Consider the following 24,207-nt stretch of genomic DNA (forward strand, 5'->3'; position numbering starts at 1 on the left):
ATGTCTGTTCAAAGTTAAGAATGGAAACATGCTAAACTCTGGGACACAAAGCCATGTGTGTGATATCAGAGAGAAACCATAACACGTGGCCCTAACTTTACCACACTCTCTCACCTTCTCCATTACAACAAAAAATCTGCTCCCAGGAGGTTTTATTAAACCCCATTTTCAGCACTATCCAACATTGGACAAACTTAGGAAAATACTATTGTCTTCTGCTAGTCAACAGATGTCTTTAAAGCTAGTTAAACGGTAGGCCAAGCTTTGGAGGGTGAAATCATGTCTAAAATGTTTTCTACAAATAAGTAACAAAATTGTGGTACACTGGTATTTCAGCCTGATCTTGATCAGAGTATTTATGTTATTCAATGGCACAGGTTATATTGTTTTCAAAAGTGAGCATTTGCACATTTCAGTACAATCAATCAACCCTCCTAAGAGATTTGTCACTGTCCATTGCCCAATATGTAATCCCTGTCAGCCTCCCTGTCACCCTACCTGTCACCATCTACCATCTAGAAGCCTATTAATTACCAGCAGTAGAAGTGAGGGAGCTCAGCTCAGGACTGACTGATGACTGGTCCTTTGTGGTAGTTCTGTGGTACTTTCTAGTAAAGCCTTATGGGGTAACATTTCAGAAAATGGAGGTGCCCCTTTCATATCTTTTCACTTTTTCTGTCACAGTGCGGTTTTTCAACCTAATACAGTAGTCTGGGCTTTCACTCCCTCTCCACTCAAATTGGCATGGGGATTTAGGTAACCTGAGGCTGACCCATGACATTGTGTACATTACTTTTAGCCATGCTATACTGTACCTCTCCACCTACACCTCCTTCAGCCTTTAATGAGCAATCTTCTGGGGGGATATCTGGGGGTATGTGCCCACTAGTGTATGTGTAATTTCGACTCCATTCTCAAGGGGATAACATCACAACAGTTTCCATATGGCCATAAGGCTATCGGGTACAGAGAGGTGGGAGTGTTTACCATTTGGTGTTGTACTGTATGTGACCCGGTCAATCAAGCAAAGTCTTGCAAAGTTCTCTAAAGTCTCTCTGTTAAGATATCTCTGACAGATCCACTCTCTCCTTGCATCACGACATCAGTTACATCGCGCTTAAAGAAACAGAAACAGTCAAATGTCATTGAACAATGTATTAGACCCGTCAGACAACCCATGGCTAGAGCAGAGTAGCAGCATTCTACTTCCGTCTCTAGTGGCCCTATATCAACAGGGGCTCGCCAACCAAAACCAACGCGTAAACAGAAAAACAAACCTTTCACCTCCTCATCCACAGCCAATGCAGTAACTCATTCTAGCTATGCTGTGGTCCATGGTAGCAATTAGAAAAACATGTGGCCAGAGGAGGCCCAAACAGAACCTGATTGCCACCTCCAGACAGACAACAGCTGGTGAGGAGAAGGGAGGCCTCCTGGTTTGGGGAGTGTCCATCCCAGTGTGTGGGTAATGATAGGGCTCTGTGAACATGGTGTGTGTATTGATTACAGGATCTGTCTAATAGCCCATAAAACCATCCAGACTGCCAGGGAGAGTTATGCCCCTGAACGGTGAACTGTGTAACCCCCTGCTAATCCGCAGTGCGCCTGTAAAGCAGGGACGGCCTGTCTGTGTAGCAATTACTTCACCCCTGACTGAACAACGTCACCAGAGAGGCCAGTGGTTTAAATACCTTCCAGTGGTCCTGTAAAGAAACAAGCCACGTTTCTAGGCAGATTTGATCCTTATCAGCATGCCCTATATACATGAACTGTTTATGCCTAATTCACTTTTCTTTCAAAGAGATTTCAGGCTAAACTCTATGTGTGTGTGATGCTAGATGACAATACATGGCAAAGACATTTTCAACAGTACTGTATATTGGCTCATAATGTCCTTCAAGCCTGATATTTAACTCTTCCATACAGCTAATGCATTTAGCAGTGTATGCTCTTCAAACAATTGAATGGAACATAAACATAGTTTCTCCCAATGAAAAATGAAAATGACAGGTGACTTGGCTCACAAGCAGATTTGGTTTTGATAAGGATGAGCAACTGGCCCACAGCCATGGAAGCAATGGAACACTGTCAGATTCAATGATAGGCTTGAATATACAGTGGTTGAATGCAAAGACAGTCTTCACACTAAATCATGAACAGTGTTTGGACTGTAGCAATGCATGCCCAATGCATCTGGAACAAAATAGATATTCAAAAAAGCACCAGTACCACAAGCCAAAAAAAAATCCCAAAATGCTCACACATGTATGTCCTTGATGCTTTACTTTACCAGCTGGTGGACACGTGTTTATGTGAGAGGAAAGCATATTACAGGTGGACTCTGTTTTACAACAAGGTATAGTCAACCTGAACTCACTCCCCCTGAGTTGACAGGGCCCCAAATGAGAGCTTCAGTAGGATGGTACATAGCCCCATGTTATCAGAGGCATCATACTGTATACCCTGAAAAATCTGAGGGGGCAAAAAGTATGTGAGGATGACTGGGGGTTGGAAATCTACAGCCATAATCATTATGCTTAATTCTATTTTTCTTCATATATAGGCATACCTCTTGAGCTGTCTGTACCCTCCTGACTGGTGTTTCTTTATTTAAAGAAACAAAATATGCTTCTCCGCATCTCTGCCAAAATCTGGATAAAATATTGAAAGGAATATAAGTCTTATTCAGTATATTTAGTTATTGCTTACTTTTCTAAAGTCTCCCAACCTTACCAGCAGGCATGGTTAGACAAGCTAGCTACTCCAACTTGAATGATAACCTGCAATGGCTTCTTAGCTAGGTAGCTAGATATGAGGTTTGGTGATTGGGAACCTATCTGGGCTAGCTAAAGCCAACTTCATAAAAATGCTAACTGGCTCATCATGTTCATTTAAAAAATACAAAAAATACCAGAATCTGAGGGGGCATGTGCCCCTGTGCCCCCTATGGGCATGACACCTCTGTAGGTTATGTAGGATGAGGTAACTACAAAGTACGTAATTCTGATTTTGGGCAGCACAGCTTGAAACAAAACATACATCATTCCTAACGGTGTCTCCAAATCTGTCCGCACTGGAAGGCTTTAATCTATCCCTAACAGCCGTGAGGATATGATGGAATTAAAGAAACATTCTACATGCAGGACATTTTTGTTTGGAAAAGGAGAGAAATAGCGAGGAAGGGGGGAATGAAAGAGAGAGAGGCAGACTTTCTGCATGAAGAGTTATTTTAGGTTTGGATGGGGCCCTGAGCAGCACAGCAGGCCAAAGAAAGCTGGAAGGAAATCAAAAAGAAACTCCTTTCTACCGCATTTCACTCTGTCAATCACTGGCTGCTTAAAAGGTTGAAAACAACTTCATTTCTCTTCAAGAATGATGCACCTTTCATCTGCCCTCTCAAAGACAGCTACGGATTTAAACCAAGAGCCATTATTTCATGGCTGATTATACTTATTGCATGTTCAAATACATTCCATGTCCCATTTGGTCTTCACTACAGTATGTGCAGCAAGTATGAATTCAACTGCAGAAGACATCGATAAGTCTTTGTGCCATGGCACTGGGTAAACTCACTGTGTTGGGGTGAGATGGTCAGCGAGACACAGTATGCACTGTGGGGAGTCTCCCTCCTGTGAGAGGCATTCTGCATTCAGTCCTAAATTCAGTTTGTGTTCAGCAGACCATGTCATTAATCCAATTAACAAAGAGACCATGTCAGGAGGAGAAGCCATCACAACCCTAATGACACTGATGCATAGTGACCCGGGCGGTATGAATGCAAAGGGCTAGCCCTCTCTCTATGGCCGGTGAAGTCCGTCTTATGATCATGACGAGCCAAACTCAGTGTGTAAACACCTGTTGGTCAGGATTTAAATGGCAACTTTGATATGTGAGGATTAAACCTTCTAACCAACCAAAAATAAACACTACTAATAGGAGATCTGAATAGTCAGTTGACTCAGATCAACTTTGTGTGATACTGTAGCCCAGATAATGTTCACTGCGAGATGCCTGCTGTGAATCTTACTTTGAATATCACAGTCCATAGATTAGAGTGAGATACCAGTAGAACAAGAGAGACTATTTTCATCTATAAAATACTGGAGTCCAATTCTGGTACAGTAGTGACAGTCAATAAGTAAAATAAAAGTGCTTCCACCTAATAAGGTGACCTTTTACTTCCTCCTCATTTGATTCAGTTTGGCCTGCCGGAGGTTTTGCTATTTTGGAAACATGTTTCTGTGGCTATTTACGATACAAATCAGAGGAATTCCAGTAATTCGATGTTCAGTTTCCCTTTTTTTTGCAATAATTGGTCATCAAGGTGGACTGCATTCCCACTACTTATCATTCCTGGCTCATTTAATGAATGACTGGTTTGCTGGTGAAGTGTTCATTCATTCTGTGGTTTAAAAAGGTGTATTGCGATTGTGAATGAATATTGGAAATATTCAGAAAGTATTCATACCCCTTGACTTATTCCACATTTTGTTGTGTTACTGAATTAAAAATGTATTTAAAAAAATACATTCTCACCCATCTACACACAATACCCCAGAATAACAAAGTGAAAACATGTTAAGAATCTTTTGTACATTTATTGAAAATGAAATACAGAAATATAATTTACATAAGTATTCAAACCCCTGAGTAAATACTTTGTAGAAGCACTTTTTGCGGTGATTACAGCTTTGAGTCGTCTTATATCTGTATCAGCTTTGCACATCTGGATTTGGAGATTTTCTCCAATTCTTAGTTTAGATGAAAAGCGGAGGGACACAACAATCTTCAAGTCTTTCCACAGATTTTGAATGGGATTCAAGTCTGGGCTTTAACTGGGCCACTCAAGGACTTTCACATTCTTGTTCTGTAGCCATTCCAGAATGTCTTTAGCTGTATGCTTGGGGTCATTGTCCTGTTGGAACGTAAAGTCTTTTCCCCAGTCTAAGGGCATTTGCGGCAGGTTCTCATCAAGCATTTGCCTGTTCATTGTTCCCTCTATTCTTACCAGTCACCCAGTCCCTGCCACTGAAATGCATCCCCATAGCATGATGCTGCCACCACCATGCTTCATGGAACGGATGATGTTAGACGGGTAAAGCGCTGTGCCAGGTTTCCTCCAGACACATTTTTTCAATGAACCAATGATGGAGAACACTGTGCTTTGGAAACTTTCAACACTCTAGAAATTGTTTTATACACTTCCCCAGATATATGCTTCATCACAATCTACAGCCAGTTCCTTGGACTTCATGATATAGTTTCTACTCTGACATGCACTGTCAACTGTGGGACCTTATATAGACAGGTGTTTCACTGTAAATCATGTCCAAACAACTGAATTGGCCACAGCTTGACTCCAATTTAATTTATTAAACGTAACCTTTATTTAACTAGGCAAGTCAGTTTAGAACAAATTCTTATTAATAATGACGGCCTACTCCGGCCAAACCCGGACGAAGCTGGACCAATTGTGCGCCACCCCATGGGACTCCCAATCACGGCCAGATGTGATACAGCCTGGATCCGAACCAGGGACTGTAGTGGTGCCTCTTGCACTGAGATGCAGTGACTTAGACCACTGCGCCAATTAAGTTGTAGTGACAGCTCAAGGATGATCGAAGTAAATTGGAAGCACCTGAGCTCAATTTGGAGTGTCATAGCAAATGGGTGTGAATAATTACAGAATCAGTCAAAAGTTTGGACAAACCTAGGTTTTTCTACAATGTAGAATAATAGTGAAGACATCAAAAATATTAATTAACACATATGGAATCATGTAGTAACCAAAAAAGTGGAAACAAATAAAACATATATTTTATATTTGAGATTCTTCAAAGTAGCCACCCTTGGCCTTGATGACAGCTTTGCACACTCTTGGCATTCTCTCAACCAGCTTCATGAGGAATGCTTTTCCAACCGTCTTGAAGAAGTTCCCACATATGCTGAGCACTTGTTGGCTGCTTTTCCTTCACTCTGCGGTCCAACTCATCCCAAGCCATCTCAATTGGGTTGAGTGTGATTGTGGAGGCCAGGTCATCTGATGCAGCACTCCATCACTCTCCTTGGTCAAATAGCCCTTACACAGCCTGGAGGTGTGTTTGGGGTCATTGTCCTGTTGAAAAACAAATGATAGTTCCACTAATTGCAAACCAGATGGGATGGCGTATCGCTGCAGAATGCTGTGGTAACCATTCTGGTTAAGTGACAGTGTTACCAGCAAAAGCACCCCCCACACCATCACACCTCCTCCTCCATGCTTCACAGTGAGAACCACACATGCGGAGATGATCCATTCACCTGCTTCGCATCTCACAAAGACACGGTGGTTGGAACCCAAAATCTCAAATTTGGACTAATCAGACCAAAGGACAGATTTCCACTGGTCTAATGTCCATTGCTCGTGTTTCTTGTCCTAAGCAAGTCTCTTCTTATTATTTGTGTCCTTCAGTAGAGGTTTCTTTGCACTAATTCGATCATGAAGGCCTGATTCATACAGTCTCCTCTGAACAGTTGATGTTGAGATGTGTCTGTTACTTGCACTCTGTGAAACATTTATTTGAGCTGCAATCTGAGGTGCAGTTAACTCTAATGAACTTATCCTCTGCAGCAGAGGTAACTCTGGGCCGTCCTTTCCTGTGGCGGTCCTCATGAGAGCCAGTTTCATCATAGCGCTTGATGGTTTTTGAGACTGCACTTGTTCTTCAAATGATGGACTGTCATTTCTCTTTGCTTATTTGAGCTGTTCTTGTCATAATATGGACTTGGTCTTTTACCAAATAGGGCTATCTTCTGTATACCACCCCTAACTTGTCACAACACTGATTGGCACAAACGCATTAAGAAAGAAAAAATTACACAAATTAACAAGGCATACATGTTATTTGAAATGCATTCCAGGTTACTGAAACTGGTTGAGAGAATGCCAAAAGTGTACAAAGCTGTCATCAAGGCAAAGGGTGGCTACTTTGAAGAATCTCAAATATAAAATCAATTTTGATTTGTTTAACACTTTTTTGGTTACTGCATGATTCAATGTGTTATTTCATAGTTTTGATGTCTTCACTATTATTCTACAACCTGACATGAGTAGGTGTGTCCAAACATTTGACTGGTACTGTATGTAAATTAGATTTCTGTATTTAATTTTCAAAACCTGTTTTCACTTTGTCATTATGGGATATTGTGAGAAAAATATATTTAATCAATGTTGAATTCAGGCTTTAACACAACAACATGTGGAATAAGTAAAGGGGTATGAATACTTTTGAAGACACCGTACATGTATAAGTTCATTTAATTATAATTCCTAAACCTGGTTCTGGCAAAAAGAGGAATCCGCAGGTCTTCTTTTTATCATGGAATAAATGTGTGGAGGAGTGTGGGGGGCGTTACAGTAAAACACATTGGAAGATGAAAAGTTCATTTAGAAGTGTGTGTGTGTGTCTTGACAGAAGCAAGTTGTGCAGACATGTCCACATGCAGTCTGTCTGTCTGTCTGTCTGTCTGTCTGTCTGTCTGTCTGGGGTACATCTGGCCTTCCGTTGCTCTTGATCTCTGGGACTGAGGGTTTTTTGGTCAACAGATGTGAATCTGGCAAATTTACTAAAGAGATGACCCCCAAACCAGATGCACCCTTTTGGATCCGTGGGGCATAGTTATGCTAAATGCTGCTTGTAAATAAATATGAAGGTAAGCTGGGAATCTTCTATAGCCATTGGCCACAGTTACACCTGGCATCACTTTATGGCTTTGGCCAACCTAAGCAGAAATAACCACAGAACTATGTGCCTTATGACAACCATCAATAAAACCAGTGGTTGGATCAGACAACACTGACAAACACAGACTTAAAAGCCTGATCAGAATGTATATACATAACAATAACATAAGACATTTTCTCAACAATGTATTATTTTTAATGATGATACTTCAAAGAACATTTACTAAGGTGACTTTCAAGCAAAAATAATTACAAATTATTGCTCAGTATTCTATTACATAACAGCAAACTCTTTTAGACGGATGTTACTTACTAAACAACACAAAACAGAAAAAACAACTGTGTTTACCATCCATCTTCTACAACAACAAGGCAGAATCTGAGCCAAGAGCAAACCTTGGGCCAAACCCACAACAGGACACCCAGATAGCACATAACGTTCTGAGAACCTAATGTTTCTCAGAGCTTGGTGAGACCATAGTTGTCCTATGGTTATTTTGTATACAACCTTCCCACAACTTTATGTGAATGGTGCAGGATAGTTACTTGGCCATGGAACATTCTCAGCACATTTAAGAAACTTTGAAACATCCTCATTTAAGGAACTTAGTAAAACAAACGTAATTTTCTTAGTTTTCAATAATTTAACAGAACATTTCCAAAAAGCTCAAACATGGTTACATTTAATTTCAATTTTGGTCATGTTCTAGGAATGTTCTCCAACAGGTTTGACATTGGGAATGTTTTCAAATATTTCAGAGAATGTTAAGAAACAACGTTCTTCTGTGGGAATTTCAGCACTTCAGCATAACGTTTCCTACTGGTTTCTTCATGGTTATATTTAACGTCATGTTCTCAAATTGTTCTGGGAACGTTAAGAAAACTTTCTATAAAAAAATCACCAGAAAACTTTAGTAATGTTCAGAAAACATTCTAAGACTGTTATTTAAAAACATACATTTCGTTCTCAGAACGTGAAGAAAACTTTCCATAAAAACCACAATAAAACTTTAGTAATGTTCAGAGAACCTAAGAATGTTATGTTATTTTTCCCATTATCAATCTACACACAATACCTCATGACGACAAAGTGAAAACAGGTTTTTTGAAATGTTGGCAAATGTATTAAAAATAAAAAACTGAAATACCTTATTTACATATATATTTTGACCCTTTGCTATGAGACTCGAAATTGAGCTCAGGTGCATCCTGTTTCCATTGATCATCCTTGAGATGTTTCTACAACTTGATTGGAGTCCACCTGTGGTAAATTCAATTGATTGGACTTGATTTGGAAAGGCACACACCTATCTATATAAGGTCCCACAGTTGACAGTGCATGTCAGAGAAAAAAACAAGCCATGAGGTTGAAGTAATTGTCCCTAAAGCCCAGAGACAGGATTGTGTCAAGGCACAGATCTGGGGAAGGGTACGAAACAAGTTCTGCAGCATTGAAGGTCCCCAAGAACTCAGTAGCGTCCATCATTCTTAAATGGAAGAAGTTTGGAACCACCAAGACTATTCCTAGAGCTGGACAATCGGCCAAACTGAGCAATCTGGGGAGAAGGGCCTTGGTCAGGGTGGTGATCAAAAACCCGATGGTCACTCTGATAGAGCTCCAGAGTTCCTCTGTGGAGATGGGAGAACCTTCCAGAAGGACAACCATCTCTGCAGCACTCCACCAATCAGGCTTTTATGTTAGAGTGGCCAGATGGAAGTCACTCCTCAGTAAAAGGCACATGACAGCCCGCACAAGATTCTCTGGTCTGATGAAACCAAGATTGAACCCTTTGCCCTGAATGCCAAGCGTCACGTCTGGAAGACGCCATCCCTACTGTGAAGCATGGTGGTGGCAGCATCATGCCGTGGGGATGTTTTCAGCGGCAGGGACTGGGAGACTAGTCAGGATCAAGGGAAAGATGAACGGAACAAAGTACAGAGTGATCCTTGATGAAAACCTGCACCAGACTGCTGGTTCACCTTCCAACAGGATAACATCCCTAAGCACACAGCCAAGACAACACAGGAGTGGCTTCGCAGGAGTGGCTTTGGGACAAGCCTCTGAATGTCCTAGAGTGGCCTAGCCAGAGCCCGGGCTTGAACCCAATCTGACATCTCTGGAGAGACCTGAAAAAGCTGTGCAGTGACGCTCCCCATCCAACCTGACAGCACTTGGGAGGATCTGCAGAGAAGAATGGGGGAAACTCCCCAAATATAGGTGATACAAGCTTGTAGCGTCATACCCAAGAAGATTTGAGGCTGTAATCGCTACCAAAGGTGCCAAAGTACTGATTAAAGGGTCTGAATACCTATGTAAAATTGATATTTCATTACTTTTTTACTTAGCAAAAATGTCTAAAAACCTATTTTTGCTTTGTAATTATGGAGTATTGTGTGCAGATTGAAGAGGGGAAAAAAACAATTTAATCAATTTTAGAATAAGACTGTAACGTAACAAAATGTGGAAAAAGTCAAGGGGTCTGAATACTTTCTGAGTGCACTGTACATTGCATTCTCAGCATCAACAAAACAAGATAAAGGATAGAGAAAGCGGCCATTAATTGGCCACACGTGATCTTAATGAGTGCTTGTTTCCTTTGAAATGGGGTCTGTTTGAATTGACTAAAATGAACAGCTTTGTATGCGTAAAAAACATAGCATGCTAGCTCCATCCAATTCCATGTGTAGAGAAAATAAGATGTGTTTAAATCTCACAGATGCCATGTCACAATAAAAAAGAAATGTGTTTGCATGATTAATGCCAAAGGAAATTAATTTACATGTGTCCTATCTGTGCTTGGAGTTCATAAAAGTTTACCCAAAATGAGATTGGAGTGTTATTAAAAGTCTTATTGTAACATTTAGTGAAAGTTTTAAGTAAGTTATTATAAAACCTCCAAATAGCCTATAATATCCGTTCTCAGAGCGTTAATAAATCCTCCCAGGACAACTTTCAAGAAACCAGAGTAAAACGTTCTCAAAACCTTCCTGCAAAATAAAAATGAATGTTCCCAATACAGGCAAAATGTGCACTTCCGTTCTCAGAACATTTGAAAACGTTTCACTTATGGCTTCATTCCCAGAACCAATGGGAAACCAAAAATATACTTTCCCACAACTTCCAAGGAACCAAATGTACTAACTGGGCAAGAACTCTGAAAACCTCTTAAAACCATATCTTGATTCCATACCAGACCAGACACACAAAGACCCAGACATTTCTATAAACATAGCATTTACAAATCCTTGTAGGCATTCTCACTGGACAACTGTCAAACCAATTCCTGCCATATATTTGCTGTGACATCAACCTGATTCAACAAGGACGTGTTGTTGAGAAACCATAACTCAAGACACCAAATCCGCTCTCCCGGTTGAAGCTTACGGCCGACAGTTTTAATATTAGACATTACTTCAATCCCGTCATATATAATTTCCAAGACGTGGCTCAGTGAGGATATGTTTTTACATATTGCCCAGTTGACAGGTTTGTTCCTTTTCTTTCCCCCACTGTGAACATGTTTTCTCATGCGGCCGCCCCCCACTAGTTATACCCTGTTAGGGTCTGCAGTAACACACTCAGAGAATGTGATAGTCTGAGTTAGTGGGGGGGTTTCCACCACCACGGTGGAAGTCTCCATAAGGGAGCTCCCAGGGCAGGCTGGCTGGGGGGCTTGTTTTGGCTCCAGGCCAGGGCCCGGCCTGGGGTCGTGATGTGGAGTTCACTACACAGCTGATGGTTCCCTACCCTCCAGCCACACCTGGGTGAGGGCCAAACTCCTAACAGAGACCAGATGGTGGTGGGATGGAGACCTTGCCTTCTTAGATGGTCTACTGTGTTTAACATGACTGGTTTAGAAGGGACATGTTACTTTCTGGCAGGTGAAATTGTTTACCCATCTGATCTGGGTAACTCCTGCTTCATCCTAAGTAATTTACACCTCTGTAAGTGTGCCTTTAGCTGGGACTTGAAAAAAAGGAGGCAGAACCAGCGGTAGTAATTAGGAGGCTGGCGAATGAGGAGGTGACTTCATTTACTGATGGGCAAACAACTACAGCTTTTGTATCGTGTGACACTGTGAGTGTGCGTTTGTGTGCTGCTGTCTAGTTGCTGTGGGAACTGTTCTAGCCCCGAAATGCAGGTTGTGAGTGTGGGTTTCACATTCTGTGCTTGTAAAACGTAAAGATAACTCTTTCTAGAACATCCTATAACCTGTTATTTCAGTCAGCAACATGATGACAGACAAAAATAAAAGGAGAAACATTGTCAAAATGTTTTGATAGGCTATAGAAAAGCTTTGATAATATTTGTAACCAGGAGCTGCCGAGCTAACACTTAAAGTCATGTTCTCAAATTGTTCCAAGAACGTTAAGAAGTAAAGTTCTTCTGTGTGAATTTCAGTACTTCAGTATAACGTTTCCTACAGTCTTATTTAAAGTAATGGTCTCAAATTGTTCTGAGAACGTTATAAAAACTTTCCATAAAAACCACAAAAAAAAGTTTAGTAACATTCAGAGAACATTTTAAGAATTTACTTAAAAATATACATTATGATCTCAGAATATTAAGAAAACTTTCCATAAAAAGCACAAGAAAACTTTAGTAACGTTCAGAGAATGTTCTAAGAATGTTATTAAAAACATATATTTTGTTCTCAGCATCAACAAAACTCTCTCTATCCTCTATCTTGTAAGTGTGTTCAGGGTCATGTTCAGTTGCCAAACATTCCTGAACGTTGCAGATAGAAATGCCATGAATAGAGCCGATGTGATTCCTTATTCTACATATCAGAGAGGTATTTTTGATGTACATACACTATTTCTATCTGAATGTTCCAAAACATTCAATCCTGCTGAACGCGCCCAAAGGTGTGTTGGCCGCGCCCACTAATTGGCCACACCTGATCTTAACCCTTTACAGTGTAAGCCCTGTCTAAACCGGGGGAGGGGTTCTACTAAGCTATGACTGCGTCTTTTTAAGAAGGTCATACCAAGGATAATTTAGCTATTTGATTTTGAATTTTAATACCACTTGAAGTATAAACAAATATATACATAAAAAGTATGACCATTTTCATTTGTCCTTACTGCTATTAGCCCATACAAACGCATTGAATAACAGATTCACTACATGGAACAACAGATAGTCTCCCTCAAAAAATCTAAAGGAAGTTTGTTCTGAGGTGTCTGTCCTATATCTGAGAGAGAAAAAAAGTTACATTTATAAACTCAGCAAAAAAAGAAACGTCCTCTCACTGTCAACTGCATTTATTTTCAACAAACTTAACGTGTAAATATTTGTATGAACATAAGATTCAACAACTGAGACATAAACTGAACAAGTTCCACAGACATGTGACTAACAGAAATATAATAATGTGTCCCTGAACAAGAGGGGGGGGGGGTCAAAATTAGAGGTTGACCGGTTAATCAGAATGACCGATTAATTAGGGCCGATTTCAAGTTTTCAATAACAATCGGTATTTTTGGACACCGATTTGCCGACTATTATTATTTATTTATTTTTTACACCTTTATTCAACTAGGCAAGTCAGTTATTAAAAACACATTCTTATTTTCAATGACGGCCTAGGAACGGTGGGTTAACTGCCTTGTTCAGGGGCAGAACGACAGATTTTTACCTTGTCAGCTCGGGGATTTGTTTTTGCAACCTTACGGTTACTAGTCCAACGCTCAAACAACCTGCCTTACATTGCACTCCACAAGGAGCCTACGTAGCAGGCTGACTACCGGTTACACGAGGGCAGCAAGAAGCCAAGGTAAGTTGCTAGCTAGCATTAAACTTATCTTATAAAAAACAATCAATCTTAACATAATCACTAGTTAACTACACATGGTTGATGATATTACTAGTTTATCTAGTGTGTCCTGCGTTGCATATAATCGATTGCGCCTACTTCGACAAACGGTGATTTAACAAGCACTGTCGTTGCACCAATGTACCTAACCATAAACATCAATGCCTTTCTTTAAAATCAATACACAAGTATATATTTTTTAAACCTGCATATTTAGTTAATATTGCCTGCTAACATGAATTTCTTATAATTAGGGAAATTGTGTCACTTCTCTTGCGTTCCGTGCAAGCAGTCAGGATATATGCAGCAGTTTGGGCCACCTGGCTCATTGCGAACTGTGTGAAGTCCATTTATTCCTAACAAAGGCCGTAATTAATTTGCCAGAATTGTACATAATTATGACATAACATTGAAGCTTGTACAATGTAACAGCAATATTTAGACTTAGGGATGCCATCCGTTAGATAAAATACGGAACGGTTCCGTATTTCACTGAAAGAATAAACGTTTTGTTTTCGAAATGATAGTTTCCGGACTCTACCATTTTAATGACCAAAGGCTCGTATTTCTGTGTGTTATAACTAAGTCTATGATTTGATAGAGCAGTCTGAATGAGTGATGGTAGGCAGCAGCAGGCTCATAAGCATTCATTCAAACAGCACTTTCGTGCGTTTGCCAGCAGCTATTGCGCTGTTTATGACTTCAAGCCTATAATCTCCTGAGATTAGGCTGGTGTAACTGATGTGAAATGGCTAGCTAGTTAGCGGGGCGCACACTAATAGCGTCTCAAACGTCACTCGCTCAGACTTGTAGTTGTTCCCCTTGCTCTGCATGGGTAACGCTGCTTCGGGGGTGGCTGTTGTCGATGTGTTCCTGGTTCGAGCTCAGGTAGGGGCGAGGAGAGGGACGGAAACTATACTGTTACACTGGCAATAGTAAAGTGCCTATAAGAACATCCAATAGTCAAAGGTATATGAAATACAAATACAAATCGAAATACAAATCATACAGAGAGAATAGTCCTATAATTCCTATAATAACTACAACCTAAAATTTCTTACCTGGGAATATTGAAGACTCATGTTAAAAGCAACCACCAGCTTTCATATGTTCTCATGTTCTGAGCAAGGACCTTAAACGTTAGCTTTTTTACATGGCACATATTGCACTTTTACTTTCTTCACCAAAACTTTGTTTTTGCATTATTTAAACCAAATTGAAACTGTTTCATTATTTATTTGAGGCTAAAATGATTTTATTGATGTATTATATTAAGTTAAAATAAGTGTTCATTCAGTATTGTTGTAATTGTCATTACAAATAAAAATTAAAAATCAGCCGATTAATTGAACGTCGGTATCAGCTTTTTTTGGTCCTCCAATAATCGGTATTGGTATCGGCGTTGAAAAATCATAATCGGTCGACCTCTAGTCAAAATCAAAAGTAACCGTATCTAGTGTGGCCACCAGCTGCATTAAGTACTGCAATGCATCGCCTCCTCATGGACTGCACCAGGTTTGCCAGTTCTTGCTGTGAGATGTTACCCCACTCTTCCACCAAGGCACCTGCAAGTTCCCGTACATTTCTGGGGGGAATGGCCCAAGCCCTCACCCTCCGATCCAACAGGTCCCAGTGTAACACAAATTTCTTCAGCGATAAACGCGAATCCGACCATCACCTCTGGTGAGACAAAACCGCGACTCGTCAATGAAGAGCACTTTTTGCCAGTCCTGTCTGGTCCAGCGACGGTGGGTTTGTGCCCATAGGCGACGTTGTTGCCGGTGATGTCTGGTGAGGACCTGCCTTACAACAGACCTACAAGCCCTCAGTCCAGCCTCTCTCTGCCTATTGCGGACAGTCTGAGCACTGATGGAGGGATTGTGCATTCCTGGTGTAACTCAGGCAGTTGTTGTTGCCATCCTGTACCTGTCAAACAGGTGTGATGTTCGGATGTACAGATCCTGTGCAGGTGTTGTTACACATGGTCTGCCACAGCGAGGATGATCAACTGTCCGTCCAGTCTCCCTGTAGCGCTGTCTTATGTGTCTCACAGTACGGACATTGCAATTTATTGCCCTGGCCACATCTGCAGTCTTCATGCCTCCTTGCAGCATGCCTAAGGCATGTTCACGCAGATGAGCAGGGACCCTAGGCATCTTTCTTTTGGTATTTTTCAGAGTCAGTAGAAAGGCCTCTTTAGTGTCCATAGTTTTCATAACTGTGACCTTAATTGCCTACCGTCTGTAAGCTGTTAGTGTCTTAACGAACGTTCCACAGGTGCATGTTCATTAATTGTTTAAGGTTCATTTAACAAGCATGGGAAACAGTGTTAAAACCCTTTACAATGAAGATCTATGAAGTTATTCGGATTTTTACGAATTATCTTTGAAAGAAAAGAGTCCTGAAAAAGGGACGTTTCTTTTCTTGCTCAGTTTATAAATATATGTAAAAAAATATATACTGTATGTATTTAACGCCTTATTTTTTACAGTCTCCATACATACATACATAATTTTAAAAAACTGGGACCTGGGGACCTTCAGACGAGTCTTGTGAGGACTGTGGGCATCCTAGAGCAAAACAACTGACATATATGTGTTTGTGAGAGTCTCATTTTTTTAGTGTGTAGCCCAAACTGTTCGGACGCTACAGACAGAAGTTGGCAAATCGGCTGTGCCGTCTTCCGACGAGTCCCAAGACGCTCGTAGAGCAAAATGGAGAACACCATCGTGTTCGTGAGAGTCTCATATTTTTATAGAGGGTCATAATAGTTTGTAAGCTAAACTGTTCGGATGCTACAGACGATTTTGTGAGAAGACCGATTTTCGGAACAAACACCGCTCTAGCTCTGTCCCCTTTCACCGCAGACACGAAATGCGATATCGGCGGATGTGGTGGATTGAGATGCATCTAATGAAAAAAAACATATCTCTGGCTTAAACTGACAGATTTAAGCCAGAGGTAATGATGCAAATTACATTTCCACGGTGCCACGGAAATCGACTCTAGTTTTTGAGCGCTTGAAATGAGGTCTGTTTGAATAGATTTAAAAGAACAGCTTTGTATGTGTATAAAAACATGGCATGCTAGCACCATCCTGGTGGCGCAGTGGACTAATTCCATAGATAGACAACAGAAGATTATAGATACGAATCACACTGACGCCGTGTCACAAAAAATAAATGTGTTCACGTGATTAATTCCTAAGGGAATGAATTACCATGTGTCCTATCTGTGCTTGGAGTGTTTTTTTTTATGTAAAAAAAAACAAGCTAGTAGTGTTATTAAAAGTCTTATTGAAACGTTCAATTAAAGTTTTAAGGAAGTTATCAAAAACCTCAAAATAACTTGTAATTTCCGTTCTCAGTGCATTAATAAAACCTCCCAGGAAAACTTTCAAAGAACCAGAGTAAAACATTATCAGAACCTCCCTTCAACCGATAAATAAACATTCCCAGACAGGCGTAATTTTCACTTCTGTTCTCAGCACGTTTAAAAAGCTTTTAGTTTAACCGGTCAGGAAACGTATGGCTTCGTTCCCAGAACCAATGGGAAACCAAAAACGTATGTTCCCAAAACTTTGAAGGAACAAAATGTGCTAGCTGGGTGGTTACTAGGTCATAATTCTCTCTTAAAAGGAGAGATTGTTTAAGGCGCCTGCCCCCCACTAGAAAACATACAGAACACTTCACAACCCACAGAACAGTAAAAAGGCCAAAAAAACTTTCCAAATGTCAAGAATGTTACAATGGTAACACTTGTAAGCTATTAAGATTCTGCAAAAATTGTGCTTTAAAAAGTGCCCAATTATTCACTCACCCCCAGTATCTGCCATTGAGTTTTTAATTATATGGTAGTTAAGATATCCTATATTGCTGTGGTCAAATAAAGAAAGTGCAGTTACACCCATAATTAAGGGCTTGTGTCAAACAGAGCGAGCCAAGTGCTAAGCACTGGTCAGTTCCATGTTAGGATTTTATATGAAAGAGCATGCTAATCTACATTAATAACATGACCATGGAGGTAATAATGACACACCGGAACACTTCCTATAGGGCAGGGGTAGGCAACAAGATTCAGCCGCGGGACGGTTTTTGTAGGAGCGAATGGTCAAATTGACCCACACCTAAGCCCAAAAAGAGATTGTTTAAATTTTGAAAGCAATCATTTCATAATTTCATTGAGACACGATCATATCTATTTTGTTTTATTTGTGGGAATATTTGGGAACAGGTTTCCTAAATTTTACAGTCATTTTCTTAAACAAAAACAAAAATTATATATATATTTTTGATTTCAAACTTTGGGGGGCCAAAGTTGCCGACCCCTGCTATTGGGTAAGACAATATGCTTAAACTATTGAGAAGGACGGTTAAGAGACAGTCATGCCAAAGGATAGAGATTATCATTGATCATTGTTTACCTAAGGCATATGGTCAAAGATGAATACTTACGCTTTATGCAGCGGTTGGTGCCAGAAGCCACAGCCCATCCAGAGCAGCACTGGTGACCTCCACATACATTAGGCCTGCAGAGAAAGAGAGGGAGAGAAATGGGATATGTAATACTGTATGGGGATATGTAATACTCAGCCTCCAGTATCTATGCTGCAATAGTATATGTGCCAGGGGGCTAGGGTCTGTCCTATCTGGTGAAATTCTTCTGTCTTATTTGGTGGCCTATGTGAACTTAAGTATGCTCGCTCTAATTCTCCCATCGCTCTCTCTCTCTCAGAGGACCTGAACCCTAGGACCATCTGGCCTGATGACTCCTGGCTGTCTCCAGCCCACCCTGTTGTGCTGCTGCTCCAGTTTCAACTGTTCTGCCTGCGGCTATGGAACCCTGACTTGTTTACCAGACGGACGTGCAACCTTGTCCCGCACCTGCTGTTTTCAACTAACTAACTAACTGAATCTCTCTCTCTCTCTCTCTCACCTGCGGTCTCAACCTCTGAATGCTCGGCTATGAAAAGCCAACTGAAATGTACTCCTGAGGTGCTGACCTTTTGCACCCTCAACAACCACTGTGAATATTATCTGACCCTGTTGGTCATTTATGAACGTTTCAATATGTTGAAGAACGATATGGCCTTAATGGTAGTGTACTCTCATAATCTTCACCCGGCCCAGCCAGAAGAGGACTGGACACCCCTCAGAGTCTGGTTCCTCTCTAGGTTCCTGCCTTTCTAGGGAATTTTTCCTAGCCACAGTGCTTCTACATCTGCATTGCTTGCTGTTTGGGGTTTTAGGTTGGGTTTCTGTATAAGCACTTTGTGACATCTGCTGATGTAAAAAAGGCTTTATAAATACATTTTATTTGATTTGTACGTAATAAATGGACAATTCATAAGAGGAATAATGTTTTGAGTGTTCATGGTCTCAAACCTTAACATTTCTATCTGAGATTTAATTCTGACCCCATTATAGTCTCATATCCCTTAATGTGGTTGGCCTATTGAAGGAGCACCTTAGAGATTCAGAAATAATTGCATTTTATTCAATAACATTTGCAGGCAAATCATGAAACTCTATCTGTGAGTGTAGAGCCACACACCCCTCTCTCTCTGTTATGCATGGAGTCCAGAGGGAAAACAAATAGGCTAGTGGTTATCTGAGCCTGGGAGGGAACAGGAGAAACACATGAAAAGCACCCTTTGCTCACATAAATCTCCAGGAAAATGAAAGATGACAAGTTTCAAACTATAATAACTAGATTCTTTACATATTTTACTCTGCAAGAACAGCGCTGGCCAATTTGAACAGCGAGATGCATGAAAAGGCAACACACCACAAGAGCAACTCCAGGGCAAATTCAAACCACAAACAAGAGTTCTGGCATAAATTGACTTGCCATCTTCTTTCCACGAGATATTAATGGCAATGAGTTGAGTGAATGTATGTATGGCTTATGCAGATACAGTACGATATCTGTTCTGGGTCAGGAGATGACTAGTAAACTGTTAAAGGGTAAACACAGGGTGACAGTAGTACTGTCTGCCTTCTGTCAACACCACCTGGTCAGTCAACTGGGGTGTATTCACTAGGAACCAGATCCAAACGGAAGGAAACGGAATGAAATGGGGAGGGACCTACCAGAATTTGTCTAATAGAAACTCTTGTTTCCGTTGCAAAACGGTTAAGACTAACGATTACATCCGTTTTTTTTTTGTGGTTTGAGAGTTCTTTAGATGGATAGATTACTCTCTATGTAGAAAAACACTGGATGGAGACCATTGACTCTTTTGCAGATTTAGGACGTGTTCCTATTGTTAGACGTTGCTGATGCCTGACAGATCTTACAATGCCTGGATAGGTATTTTAAGAATCAGTTAACCACATCTGCTATAGCAATTTGTCAGTCGATGACACAGTCGATGACGTGCCACGCAACCATTGGTTGTTGTGTCGCTTTGCCTTAGCTGTGAAATGCTAAGGCAAACTGACCATATTCACAACCATGCATCAACTCCTGAACTCTTCTGACAACTAACAAACATCTGACCAATCAGACTAGAGCAAAGTAGTTAGTAGGTAGTTAATCAATTACCTTTACAATTGCAAACAGCTGATTCACCATATTTTAACTATCCAACAGTGACTTAGAAAACAATAATATCTCCCAGAAATTATGAATATGAACCATACAAAATAGACCAGCAGGTCTGTGGGGAAGTTGATGCCTATAGGGATCATTCCTGATAGCATCATGAAGAGTAGAGTACCATGGTAAAAGTATTCAAGTTCTACATAACAAAACCTTTCATAAAAGCTCTATAAACATCAATGATGTCATATTGCACTCATAATGACCCATTTTATGCAGCCAGGTTGAGCAATTTTCCGAGCAAGTTGGAGCAGTCCTGGGTCTTCCTGACAGACTGAGCTCAAGAGGGCATGACAGGTACGCCGTGTGGAACTCCCTATCCCAGAGGGCTAACCAGAAATCAGGGAGTGAGTAAGGAGACAGTGGGAATTCCGAGAGGAAATGTGTCATGCAAGCACACGCTCTCTAACGACAAGCAGATAATTCATTTCAAGCTAATGAAAGAGAAAGAGGTGAAAAATCGTGAATTACACAAGGTTAATTAATGCCTCTGAAGATTTATGGCACCTTTACTGTTACAATCCCTTAAAGGGGCAGGTATTTATTTCCACTCAATACGGTTTAAATAATACTGTGAAATTGTGAACATTATGATAATGCCCTTTTAGTGTTTGAGCGATTTGAAAAGATGGTGGGATGGAGTTTTGGCCTGCCTGGCAACATCACTAGGCAGTATAAGTTAATAGACCAATGACAAAGTTTCAAACCTATCTGCCAATAACAACTAGTTTTCAGGTTACATATCCCTCCCATTAGGGTCCTCCAATTAGGTCCCTCACTCAGACCACTCCCAGACAGTCCCATCAAAATTCTTGTTTGAGAAAATGCTTTTTGCTAATGTTTATTTTTGACCATTTTAATTGAAACAATCACAGTAAGGTACTTAATTGTTACACAGAAATTATTTGATATTGAGATAAAAAACAGCTGCATTGGACCTTTAACCCCTACAAATCTAAGCCGAGCTGACAAGGTAAAAATCTGTCGTTCAGGGGCAGAATAAGGCTGAACCCACTGTTCCACAGTAGACCGTCATTGTAAGTAAGAATTTGTTCTTAACTGACTTGCCTAGTTAAAAAAAAAAAAAACATTTAAAAAAAGATGTGGAAGGCAACATAGGCGGATGCCGTGGATTGAGACGCAGCCCATACAAAAAACAGATGTCATTCATAAACAGACTGATTTTCATGCTGATTTGGTATTATGTTAATTAGATTGACGCGCATACCCTATTCAATCAAACTAGTAACTAGGTTCCTGGATATATATATATTTTTTAATAACACTTATTCTGTGCAGTGAGAAAGCATGTTTAAATCCACATGGGTTGGATTATATTTTTATTCACATTGTTTTGTAACATAGGCTTGTTGAGTCCATGAATCCAAATGTGCATTCTTAATGCACAAGAAGTAAGATGTTTCTGGTTACCGTACAAGTTTGATGGAATCTAGCCCATTGTGTTGTGTGGATGTGGGGGCGCCACATGAATTGCTTTCTACAGCAACTCAGCAACAGTAATAAAGACATTGGTGCTGAACACACTGATACACTAATATCTCCAAATCTCCTATGGGAACCATTATATTAGGTTGACTTTTCTGGAACCAAGTGACACAAGCCTACCAGTGCAAGATATTAAAAGGAGAACGGTGGTTGAAATCAGGGCACTCAGACTATCATCCCAGATCTTTCCCTACTCACCTCCTCCTAACCATAACTGTCAGACATTACACAGAGTGTGCTAGGCATTCCTCACCTTATTCAGCAGAGTAAGGTTTGTGAGTACACCTTTCATCCCCCAACATGTGTTTCTCCAATTAGAAGGGATCATCATACTGTTCATAAAGTGTCCCTCAGAAACTGACCATATAAATAACCTGATTCCCATAGGGTCGTGTGCCATGCATGTGTACCATGCGTTGTCCTATGGAACAAACAGGGTTGGCTGCATGAGGGTTCATTTACTAAAAAGAATCAGCTTTTAATGGAAACAACTGATGGTTCTGTTTTGAGTAAAGAGAAAGAGAAAGAACTCCAGGTATTTGCAGCACTGAGAAAAAGCCTCCAGGAAAACAGGTGTTTCTAATCACTAAGTGAATTTGCAAATGTGGGCAAGGGCTTTTGTAGAACCACTACATGGCCATGGGCAGCATGTGTATTCACACAACACACACACACACATACCTAGGAGTAGTCTGAGGACATGGTAACTGTACTGCTTTCAAAGTTTTCTTAAGATGAAATGATAGCTCTTTCAATAAACTGCTCTGCATAAACTGGTGACAAAAATGGGGTTTAACACTTGTCGTTAATGAACAACTTCCTAGTCCAGAGAAACATGTTGTGTTCACTGTTCTGATATGAATAAAGGGTTTAACCTCTACCAATATAGTTCAAGTCCTGCCATGACCCCACATGACAAATTATCATTCCATTCAGAGAAATGTCACTGAGGAATTCAGTGTCAGACTGAATAAAGGAGAGGTCCGACTTTCACTTCAGACACACTGGAGCCATGGGATGGAATTATTTAATTCATTCATTAGGCAATATAGCAATATAGCCAATGTTTTCCATCCTGTGTGAGATATAGGGGAAAATAAGAGCAACAAAACATCTGTAGCAGATAGAGGGCACACAACTGCATAGGCCACTGTTGAAAGTCATTCACCCTATAATACAATCATTATTGTGTAGCAGACAAATAGCAAGTGTATCAACTAAGCAAATGTTTCACTGTAGTAGGCTAGTGTTCATTCATGACACGACACAATAGCAACAACACAAATCACAAACATCAAAGATGATAATAAATAATGTAACCTCACAACCCCGGGAGGAGAAACAGCAGGATTTATGTAAAAAAAAAAAAAAATACATGTTTAATTTGTAGACAAACTCAAAAGTACTCCTGCGGGCAGTACATATTTGTTCAACAACAAAAAACAAGCGCTGTGTCTTACCCTGCAAGGCGCCTGGTATGCGTTGAGCTGGGTTTGTTGCTTTGTCTGGAACTGATTCGGGGTCTTTGCTGTGATGAGTGATGGGTGCCGAGCTGTATCGCGGCCCTACGCACAGCATCTCGTGGGACCGTGGCATCATCCGCCCGGAGGGAAGCTTCCGTACTGGGAGCTGGAACTGGTTTAATTGCCGTCGCGTACCTGTTATCTCGTTGAGATGATGAGCTCACCGGAGCCCGGCGACCGGAGTGCGAGACATTATGAGAGAAGTTGAGCAAGCTTTCTCTGGATGGTATGTCGGGGACAGCGTCCTTAGCTCCCACTGCGGAGTGACCTTGGCTCCTCGCTAGCTCCCGGAGCTGCTCCCACATCTCCTGTCTACCACCTGTTGAGTCCTTCTGGCAGTCACACATTCGTACTAGTGCAATGGTTAGAACCACTAAAACTGCAATCCATAAACGGTCCATATTTGTGTCAAAAATGGAATTGCTGCTACGTGTAGGCTGGTCACTCAAGATTCAGTTGTGTCGATAGCCACAAGCAATATCGAGTGGTTGAATGGAGGCGAACAGAAAGTTTCAGCAATACTGTATCTTTTCCCAAGCATGCAAAATGCTTTGATGTCTCTTCATAATGTCCAGGTAAGCATTACGCAGGATGGATTCAAAATCTTAAACCAATTCACAGCTTTCGCATATTCTCCTAAAATTGAAAATGTAAAGCTTACCTATAGGTTACTTACAGAAACAGGTTTATGTCAGATACGTTTTAATCCATTTGAGTTCATGTTAAGAGCGCGCGCAGGCAGCAATGGGATTTTGTCTGAAGCCGCAGTCCTACTAGAAGTGAAAGTTCTAGAGTATGTATGGTGCTCCGATGGATATGACCACCTCCTTGAATCTGAAGTCACCGGGAATTTGTGGAGGCTTTTCATGCGTTTTACAAGTAGAAAACTCCCCCTTAGTGGTCTTATTGATGCCTACGCTCAGCCCCCCCAGTCCAAGCCGCCAAGCTACAGCACGAGATCATACACAAACTAACCCTGCGCTCCTCTTTGCTGCGGTTGCATAAACGCACATGTAGCGCACAATGTGGATAC

The 24,207-nt window shown here is 40.8% G+C and overlaps 1 protein-coding gene across 1 annotated transcript in view; it reads right to left on the reverse strand.

Annotated features, from left to right (window-relative positions):
- The window catches only part of LOC139384042 (latent-transforming growth factor beta-binding protein 2-like), a 146,276-nt gene extending 122,291 nt beyond the window's left edge, over positions 1 to 23,985 (reverse strand). The window contains exons 1-2 of the mRNA XM_071128676.1: positions 23,112 to 23,985; positions 17,997 to 18,070 (exon numbers count right to left, since the gene is read on the reverse strand). Coding sequence (XP_070984777.1) covers positions 17,997 to 18,070; positions 23,112 to 23,575 — 538 coding nt within the window. The 5' untranslated portion in view covers positions 23,576 to 23,985. The remainder of the gene's footprint in view (positions 1 to 17,996; positions 18,071 to 23,111) is intronic.
- Positions 23,986 to 24,207: the final 222 nt, after the last annotated feature.

Source organism: Oncorhynchus clarkii, chromosome 25, assembly GCF_045791955.1.
Source record: "Oncorhynchus clarkii lewisi isolate Uvic-CL-2024 chromosome 25, UVic_Ocla_1.0, whole genome shotgun sequence".
NCBI classification, from domain to species: Eukaryota; Metazoa; Chordata; class Actinopteri; order Salmoniformes; family Salmonidae; genus Oncorhynchus; species Oncorhynchus clarkii.